The following is a 10,432-nucleotide window of genomic DNA, read 5'->3' as shown; positions in this document are numbered from 1 at the left end:
CTCGCAATTCAAGCAGAAAAAGGGGTTTCCTCTCACAAGCAGTGATAAAACAAAGTGAAAGTTTTGCAAGTACAGGTCAAGAGGTAACAACTGTAGGTACTTGTGGTGTGAGAAATGCTCTTGGTTTTCTTTTTACTCATACTTTACTAGTCTACCTATCTTTCTCATTTATTTCAATCATTTTATATTTGCTCGAGTCGCAACGATGAACCCTCTAATTATCTGTGAGGAAAGTGTTCGCGAACGAGCAAATAGAATCAATGCACATCAAAAAAAGAGCCGATTTTATGAAGAGGAACCAATAGAGTCATGGTTATCACTGATAAGATAAGGCAACAAGTTCTGTGAGGTTCAATGGAGAGGAAACAAGATCAGATTGGGAATATGGGGAGCATATCTCAAAAACTAAAAAACCATAGAAAAAGTTGTCAAGTACAAAAATGTAAGAAATTTTATGAGCTGCATTTTCATAGCTTACAAAACTTTTGTAGGATTTTTAGTTTTTGAGATACATCAATTTGAAAAATCCTGTAGTCTTTTTTTCCATATCCCATTTTACAGGGCTCACTCATTCCTCGTTTTTCGTGAATTCTGATAATTATAAATATTGCCATAATGCATATTTATGCCATTTTGTACTAGTTTTGATTAAAAATTCGGGTATTTCGGGTACTTTCGGGGGAGAGGAAGGACAAAAAATGGATCAGGAAAATTAGAAAATGGCTTGTTGAGATTTTTATGTTTTTCGGAATTTATGTTTTAGTGGGAATTAAGAAATCCAAATTTTTAGATTTTAATTAAGATTTTAAATCGAAAAAAATAACATTTCCCCCGCCCACTAGGCTCCGCCCCCTTTCTTTCCTTTTGATTTTCAAAAAGAATTTTCTGCTAATACAAAATGACATATACATAGATTTATATAATATAAAAGGTACTCTATTTTCCTCTCTTTCTCCAGATTTATATTATTTCCTACATTGACTTTTCTCTCTCCTTCCATCTCTACCTTAATCCTCCCTTAATTATCCCCCATCTCCAGGGGGTACCCGTTCTAATGAGCATTTTGTTTTGGAGCACTATATCTTGGATGGTGAAAAAGCTAGAGCTTGAAAATCTATTTTATTTTGTAGAAAATTTGACGAGCTACAGTTGTGTACTTTATAAAAATTTTGGGACGTTTTTAGTTTTTGAGATATGGCGATTTTTCTAGGACTATCTTGTTTTTTTTTTTGGCTTAACTTTTTGTAACACCTGTAACTTTTGCAATTTTTTAGCGAATTAAATTTGGCCAACCAAGCAATGTAGAAAATGTTATAACCTACATTTTTATAGTTGAAAACTTTTTTCTAGCATTTTTAGTTTTTGAGCTATGCGCCTTTAAAGTTGGCGTGCGCGGAGACGCAGAGGAAGGAGACACACTGACTTCTCTGTGTCTCTTTAAAGGCGCATATTTCAAAAACCAAAAACGCTATTAAAAAGTTATCAACTACAAAAATATAGCTCATAAAATTTCTAACATTTCTGTAATTTACATCTTTTCTGTAGCTTTTTTAGTTTTTGTGATATGCACCTTTAAAGTTGGCGCGCGTTTAGAAGCAGAGAAAGGAGACGTCTCTCCATCAGGGCGCGTACTTTAAAGGCGCATAGCTCTAAAACTAAGATAGCAAGACAAAAGTGTTCTACTAACAAATTGTAGAAATTTTATGAGCTACATTTTTATAGTTAACAAAAACTTTATAAAACTTTTAGTTTTTGGGATACATCAATTTGAAAATCTATATACAGAAAATTGAAAATTCAGTTACAGTACCCCGATTTTCTCAAGGATAACAAACTTCTCGGTTGATTTATAAACTTTCCTAACATTTTAAGAAAATTATATTTCCCGAATTTCATAGAAAAATGTGCGGGAAATTGTTTATATGAGCAATGAGGAGAGAGAATAAAAGAGAAATTGATATCCCCATAGATTCCGGTTTATAGACTTCTTTTTTATTATTTTTTCTCATTTCCTGTCATTTTTCCAACTAGTCAGGTACTTATTATATGCTCCAAACGCTGAAAATTCCTTTTTGTGCCTTCCAATTACCGTATTTTCCAATAGCTCGCCGAAATTTGAAACTAGTGTTTTACAAAACGCCGTGTCTCAAACACTAAAAAAGCCACTCAAAGGTGGTTAATTACAAAAATGTAGCCCTTAAAATTCTACACATTTTTGTAATTGACACCTTTTTTGTAGTTTCTGTAGTTTTTGAGATATGCGCCTTTAAAGTTGGCGCGCGCGGAGAGACGCCCTCGTCTCTGCTCCTACTCCTCCTCCAGAGGCGCGTCCACTTTAAAGGCGCAAAGCTCAAAAACTAAGAAAGTTAACAAAAAGTTGTTAACTAAAAAAATGTGTAAAATTTTATTATCTACAGTTTCGTAGTTGACAAAAAATTGATACAATTTTCAGTTTTTAAGATACGGCGACTTGAAAAAAGGTGTACTTTTTTTTGCTTTTTTTGTCACGACTGCGGGTGCCAATACTTGGCCAAATTTCATGATTTTACAAGTGATGGCCGAGCCTCCCACAAGTCTTGGCCAAAGTATGCGCCTCCATGAGTCGTTGTGATGGCTTCCACAAGTCTTGGCCCATAGTCGGAAGGCTACAAGTCTTGGCCAAATTCTGATTATTGACTTTTCACCTTCGGACTCATCATTTGAGTTTTCAAATTGTTTTCTGTTTTTACCTATTTTCCTACTATTTTCATAAAGGTTTGAATTTTTAAGAAGGTCTTTTAATTTTTTTGGTATAAGAATTATTGAAGTTTCGAATGGTATAACTTTCAACATGACAGAACATTCAACTTTAACTCAAAAGAGCAAAACCGAAAAAGGATAAATGTGCGAGTCGTGAGCACATTGTGAGCATATCGTGAGTTATTATGAAGAGATATTTAGGTTTGAACAGTTCAATATTACAGAATTCGAACACTTGAATATACAGAATTTCGCCTCACGAAAACACAGGAGACAGAAGATGAAAAAAGTTAATTTCCTGCAAAATTCCATCAAAAAATTCTCCATCAAAGGTGGTGTTTCTGTCGACAAAGGATCTCTTTTTGAAGGTATCACACATTTTTCAAGGAACTTTAAAATGCTATGAAAACGATTCAGAGATTAATCGTGCATGTGCAGAGTGTCGCAGTGGAAAATGAACACGATTTCAGTAAAAAACAATGCTAGGAACTCACAAGAGTAACGTTTTTTAGGATTTGAAGACAATTCGAACTATGTAAAGAAGAATGTATTTGCACTGAACATTATGTAGATGCTTGGTTATCCGAAAGTCAGTTATGTCGAAACCAAACTGTGAAAATTTTTCGAAAAGCAAGTGATGGTATTAGTTCAAAGACTGAGAATTTTTTAAATCATCGTTTGTATTTCAGGTGCAAGAAATTGGATTGTAATGTTCTCGTCTAAAGGATACTTCAAAATACAAAGCAAAATTGAGGAAATGAGATGACTCGACTTGATTCGATTACACTGTCCTTGTCGATGAATTTCAACGGATTTCAAAGAAATGGAAACGAAGAGGCGGAAATTTTTTGTGATTTTAAAGGTGGGGGGACATGAAAAAAATAATGTTCTCGAAATTCCGTTCAAAGATGCCCCTCGAGGATTTGAACTTGTGAGGGCGATGATTGAGGGTGCGGCGCCGCTACCGACTGAGCCACGCGGGCAAAGAGAAAGCGCACGCCCGATTGCATACATAAAGGCGAGGACGACAGCTGTACGCAGAGTGACATTAAGCGTTGTACACCGTCACGGTAGAATGCATACTCTAGCTACAAAAAAACTACGAAAAATCTCCTGTCCCCCCACCTTTAATTAATTTTTTTCTCATTATTCGTTTTGTGTAGTGTTCTAATAAAATGTTGTAGTATATCTAATTCCAAATACAATCACAACAGAACAACAGGTTTCAATGAAAACACACAAAGCCACACACAAGTCTAGGACAAGTCTTCCACAAGTCTTGCACAAGCCTTCCATAAGTCTTGGCTAATACATAACTGTGCTAGACTTGTGGGAGGTCTGTCCAAGTATTGGCGCTGACAGCCGAGGTTCAAGACTCATCAATCTCGAGTCTTAAATTGTACGTTTCGATTCTTTCTTTGTCTCCAAGCTTTGAAAATTTGCATTTTCTTGACTCCTTCATTCTTTTTTCCTATTCTATTCTAGAACCCCTCCCTTTTTTATTTCCCAAAAAAAAATAGAAAATTTCAGCCAATTTTCCAGAGAAATGAGACGTCAATTATCGTCGTCGGTCAAAGACATGCATCGTGGAGTACCAGCAATCCCATTCGAGTCATATGAATCCAAGAACTCTGAAAACCCCTTCTATATTCCAAATCCACCCAAAAAAGAGGAGCGAATTTGTCGATTTCCGATTGGCAATAGAACCACAGATACCAGATGCAAAATTCTGGATGAAATCACTTTTTTCATGCCCAACACCTGTGATTTTGACGATATTGAGAATCGATCAATGTGGTGTGTGAGACGACTCAGGGTGAGTTGGCTTTAGTTTGGGCCATATCTTAAAAACTAGAAAAGCTAGAAAAATTATGAAAAAGGCAACATGTGTAGAATTTCATGTGCTACATTTTTGAAGTTGACAACTTTTTTGTAGCTTTTTTAGTTTTTGAGATATGCGCCTTTAAAGTTAGCGCGCGCTCCGATAGGAGAAGAGACGCAGAGAAAGGAGATACGCTGACTTCTCTGCGTCTCTCCAAGCGCGCCGCCCGAGCGCGGCGTCTCTAGCGAGCACAAAATAGCGCTAACTTTAAAGGCGCATATTTCAAAAACCAAAAACGCTATTAAAAAGTTGTCAATTACAAAAATGTAGCCCTTAAAATTTTACACATTTTCTTAGTTTTAAAAACTTTAATAGCTCAAAAAATAAGAGAAAAAAGAGTTCAAAAAGTTAATTTAGCTAACTAGGAAATCATACTTTCTTGGGCTTCAAAGCCAGCAGAATCTTAAAACCATGAAAGTGTGTGAATTCGAAAATCTTAATTTTCAGGAAAAAATCCGAAATTTGAATAACTGTGAGATATTATACCTTTTTTCAAAACGCTATATCTCAAAAACTAAAAATGTTATCAAAATTTTGTCAACAACGAATGTGTAGATTATGAAATTTCACATAATTTTGTAGTTTACTACTTTTTGATAGCGTCTTTAGTTTTTGTGATATGCGCCTTTGAAGTTGGCGCGCGCTGAGCCTCTAGACACGCCGACGTCTATGCGACTCTGAGCGCGCACACTATTTAAAGGCGCATATCTCTAAAACTAGAAAAGCTAGGAAAAAATTGCAAACTACAAAAATATAGCTTGCAAAATTTCCTACATTTTTATAATTTTTAAAATCTGAACATCTTCAAAATTCGTAAAGTTACAAGCGTATAATTAGTTTTACTACTTTAAAATTTTCAGAAAACTGTATCTTTGTCAGTTTTGCAGATATAAAAAATTTCAAACTACAGAAATATAGCTCATAAAACAATTCTTTAGTTGAAAACTTTTTTCTAGATTTTTTGGTTTTTGAGATATGCCTTTGAAGTTAGCGCGCGCGGAGACGCCTTCTCTGCGTCTCCATCGGCGGCGCTTCTGGCGGAGTCTCTAGCGAAAACAAAAGAGCGCTCACTTTAAAAGCGCATACCTCAAAAACCAAAAAATTTGGAAAAAAGTTGTCAACTGCAAAATTATAGCTTATAAAATTTCCTACATTTTTTTAGTTGTTAAAATTTTTCTAGCCTTCTTACTTTTTGAGATATGCGCCTTTAAAGATGAGAACGATATTTCAGGAAATGATAAATCTCTTTGTCGACTACATCGAACAAAACTTCAAGGATACGATTCCAACGAAAGGTCGTCGAGAGCTTCCGATGTTTCCAGACGCATTTCATAAAACGATTCAAGACGTTGGATTTGTATGTTGGGGCGTTTTTCGCCTAGATGTGGATTATGTCAACTTGTATACTGCTATTGTGAGTTTTTGGTCAATCCGATTTTAAAGGCACATAACTCAAAAACTAGGAAAGCTTGAAGAAGTTTAAAAATTAGAATGAATTTAAAATATTATGGGCTACATTATTGTAGTTGAAAAGTTTGTTTTAGCTATTTTGGTTTTCAAGATATGCGCCTTTAAAGTTGCCGGGTGCGGAGACGCAGAGGTGCAGTCGCCTAAGCCGACGCTAACGCTCATAACTCGGCTCAAAATTGAAATTTTTTTTAAAATCCAAAAAGGAAAATGTAGAACTTAAAAAGAGCTACAAAATGATATAACATGCAACTACAATAGTATACCAAGTTTTAAAGCATAAGCTATAAAACAGTCAGGTCACCAAAAAAGGAATCCATATCGCCGACGGCTCATAGCTCAAAACTCAAAACTTGAAAATAGTTGAATGTTTAATCATTTTGTAGCTTTTTTAAAGTTCTTCATTTTTCATTTTGAAACTCACAAAAATACTCATTTTGAGCCAAGTTATGAGATTTTGAAAAAAATCTGGTTCCAAAAAATTTTCAAAAAAATAACTTTTTCCAAATTTCAAAATTTTCAGACCGAAAAAAAGTTTCAGACCCAAAGTTCCTATATTTTTAGCACCGCTGCATTTTGGTGTTTGATCCAACATGCACCTTCAAATATCTAGAAGCTTCTGAAGACCTCTCCAGAGACGACGCCTTCTTCAGAGCTCGGCAGGAGAATTTGGCGTTGAGAAATTTGTCCGAGAAGCGATTTGATAAATTTTTTTGAATTTTCAGAGAGCAAGTGCGCTCTATTGGACTTTTCTAGGGTTATCTATAGAGCGCATTCCCTTCATTTTTCTTATTTTTTGAAATAAATTTTTTTCGAAAATTTCCAATGTTTTTTTTTTTGAAAAAATTCTGTTTTTTTCACCCCCCCCCCCCCTGAAAATCTGAAAATCTCTGGAATCATTTTTTTCTGCTCTTTCAGCGCAAAAACTAGAAAATAATCACATTTTTCATTCAAATCCCCTTGTCACCAGACTATGAGAAAAAAAGGAAATTAGATTTTTTTTGCTTTTTTTGGAAGTTTTTCCCACAAGTTGTATTATATCACATGTGATAATTCTCATGGATTATCCCTTTTCCCTTTTTTTTTGAAAATTCCCAAAATAAACTTTTTTGGTTTCTTTTTTCCCTAGAAGATCAGGAAATTAAAAAATCATGCGATTTTTTGGGATAGCTGAATTTAAAGGCGCATTTCTCTAAAACTAGGATGGCTACTGAAGTTTTGTTAACTATGAAAATGTAGTGCATAACATGTTACACATTTTTCTAGTTAGCAATTTTTAAATAGCTTTTCTAGTTTTCGAGCTATGCGTCTTTAAAGTTGGCGCGCGCGGAGGCGCGTAGGCTGTGTTTCTGCTCCCCCTCATCTAGTGGCGCGTCAACTTCAAAGACGCATATCTCAAAAAATAAGAACGCTAAAAAAATTTTAACAATTACAAAAATGCGTAGAATTTTCTGAGTTACATTTTTGTAGTGACCCAACATTTTTTTATCTAGTTTAGTTTTTGAGATATGCGCCTTTAAAGTTAGCGCGCGCGGAGCCTCTCATCTAGTGGCGCGTCAACTTCAAAGGCGCATATCTCAAAAATTAATAACGCTATCAAAAATTAATTTACTACAAAAATGTGTAAAATTTCAAGAGCTACATATTTTTAATTTACTAAATTTTAATAGCTTTTTTGGTTTTTAAGATATGCGCCTTTAAAGTTGGCGCAAAAGCGGTGTTTCTGCTCCCCCTCATCTAGTGGAGCGCCAACTTTTAAAGCTTATATCTTAGAAACCAAGAAAGCTTAAAAAACCTTTGTAGCAATCAAAATGTGTGAAATTTCAAGAACTACATTTTGTAGTTAACAAAATCTTAATAGCATTCTTAGTTTTTGAGATATGCGTCTCTAAAGTTAGCGCGCGCAAAACGCAAAAAAAATAAGCCTACTCTAAATTTAAAGGCGCATATCTCAAAAACTAAAAACGCTATCAGAAAGTTGTTACCTATCAAAATTTGTAAAATTGTATATGCTACATTCTTGTTGTTAATACTTTTCAAATAGCTCTTTTTATTCTTGAGATATGCGCCTTTAAAGTTAGCGCGCGCGGAGCCTCTCATCTAGTGGCGCGTCAACTTCAAAAGCGCATATCTCAAAAACTAATAACGTTATTAAAAATTAATTAACTACAAAAATGTGTAAAATTTTAAGAGCTACACTTTTGTAATCAACAAATTTTCAATAACTTTTTTAGTTTTTGAGATATGCCGCTTTGAAAAAGAAAGGTCGATTTTTTTTTCAAAAGTTCAACTATTTTAGGATCTCCTGAAACCTTATAATTTTCTGAAACTTTGAAATCTGAAATCTCTCAGAATTTTAGATTTTTTAGCTACTTCAATATACTTCCCCTTGTTTTGTCATAATCCTTCTTTTTTTGTCCCCATCATTCTTGACCTTATTAGCTAATTAATCCTCATTTTTCTTATAAAAATAGGAAATTTGAGAAATCGAAAAAAAGAAGCATAGGATCATGTGAGGCATAACTTATATAACTTTTTTTTTGTTAGAAAAATATACTAATCCAAATTCCATTATGTGTTTATCCTTAAATTCTCATGGACAAAATTTCTACTCTGAATGTGAATGCTCCCAAAACGCCACCTCTCTTACATTACCTTCAAGCTTAGTTATCTGGGTTACTGTAAGAGGTATCAAAAATTAATAAACTGATAAAATATGGGCATATCATGATAAAAATTTTATCAGTTTACGAATTTTTGATATCTTTTACAGGAATCGAGATAATTGACCTCAAAGTTAAAGATCAAATTACAACTTTATGAGATTTCTAGGTTCTTCCACTTTGAGCTCAATTATCTGGGTTACTGTAAGAGACATCAAAAACTAGTAAATTGATAAAATATTGGTGATAATATGATAAATATTTCATCAGTTTGCCAATTGTTGATATCTTTTAAAGGAACGTAGCTCAACTGGTAGCGACGCGGCACCTCCAAAGTTGGGCTCACAAGTTCAACTCCTCAAGTGCCGAATTTTAGAGAACATTATCTTTTTCATAGTTTTTGCCCTTTTTTTCCTTTTTCCCTTTTCTCATCCATCCCATTATTATCCCGTTTTAATCCGCTCTAATGGGGTGGTGTGAAGAAAAGTGGGCGGAGCCTAAGCAACAAAACGAGGCGGGAGGCTTATGAATTCATAATGCGGGGCACATACACTCACACACTTTTTTCTTTTTTTTTCGCTTTTTTTGCCCTGCCATTATCCCTGAAGCATTAATTCCGGAAATCCAGATGTTCAGTAAGCTTGAAATTGGAAAATTCTGAGATCTGAAAATATAGAAAATTTGAGAATCTAGGAATTCTAGAAATTGAGAAAAATGAACATTTTTGGAATTTTGGGAAAAAAATTGTGTTGAACATTTGCTGAAAAATCTGAAAATCCAAGATTCTGAAATCCTAGTGAATTCAAAACTTCAGAATCTCAAAAATTCCCGAAATTTCAAAATTCCCGAATATTCAAAAATTCAAAAATTCAAAAATTCCAAAATTCAAAAATTCAGAATTTCAAAAATTTAGAAATTCAATAATTCAAAAATTCAAAAATTCAGAAATTCTAAAATTCTAAAATTCAAAAATCAAAAATTCAAAAATCCGAAAAATTCAAATACTCAAAAACTCAAAAATTCAAAAACTCAGAAATTCAGAAATTCAGAAATTCGAAATACGAAAAATCAAAAATTCAAAAACTCAAAAACTCAGAAGTTCAAGAAATTCAGAAATTCGAAAATTCAAAACTTCAAAATTCTAAAATTCTAAAAATTCTAAAATTCTAAATTCTAAAATTCTAGAATTCTAGAATTCTAAGATTCTAAAATTCTAAAATTCTAAAATTCTAAAATTCTATAATTCTAAAATTCAAAGAAATAAATCTTTGAAAAATTGAGAAACCTTAGGCTCCACCCACTTTTCCGAAGCTCCGCCCCCTTAAGTTTTCCCTCCCTTCACTTGAAATCTCTACAAAATAAGGAAAATTTCTTCAAATCTTCAAAAATAAGCTCCGCCCACTTTTCTACCTAAAATTCTCTGACTTTGAATCTACAAAAAAAACGTTTTTCGAATTTTCAAAAAGCGAAAAATCCAAAATAGGCGCCGCCCCTTTTTAGTTCATTATTAACTTTTTTCCTCAATTTTTCTCCTCCTTTTCTCTGGAAAACATCCTTCATAGTCTCTATTTTTCCCCTGTTTTCTCTATTTTTTCTCTCTCCTTCTTATTTCTCTGCGTCTCCCACTCTCTCTCTCTCTCCTTCTGGCTCGGCGAGCTCTGGCAAAAGTAGAAGACGAGGA

General features: G+C 34.0%; 1 protein-coding gene across 1 annotated transcript; it reads left to right on the top strand.

Moving 5' to 3' along the window:
• Window positions 1-4,285: 4,285 nt before the first annotated feature.
• Window positions 4,286-6,805, top strand: CBG26062 (the record flags this gene model as incomplete). Its single annotated transcript, XM_045244560.1, has 3 exons — window positions 4,286-4,555; window positions 5,853-6,035; window positions 6,653-6,805. The coding sequence occupies 3 exons, from the start codon at window positions 4,286-4,288 to the stop codon at window positions 6,803-6,805; spliced, it is 606 nt and encodes a 201-aa protein (XP_045100383.1).
• Between the last annotated feature and the right edge of the window lie 3,627 nt (window positions 6,806-10,432).

The sequence above is a fragment of the Caenorhabditis briggsae genome (assembly GCF_000004555.2).
Source record: "Caenorhabditis briggsae complete genome, chrIII, whole genome shotgun sequence".
Lineage (NCBI taxonomy): Eukaryota > Metazoa > Nematoda > Chromadorea > Rhabditida > Rhabditidae > Caenorhabditis > Caenorhabditis briggsae.
Note: the sequence above shows the minus strand (reverse complement) of the source record. Positions and strands in the feature narration are given on the sequence as shown.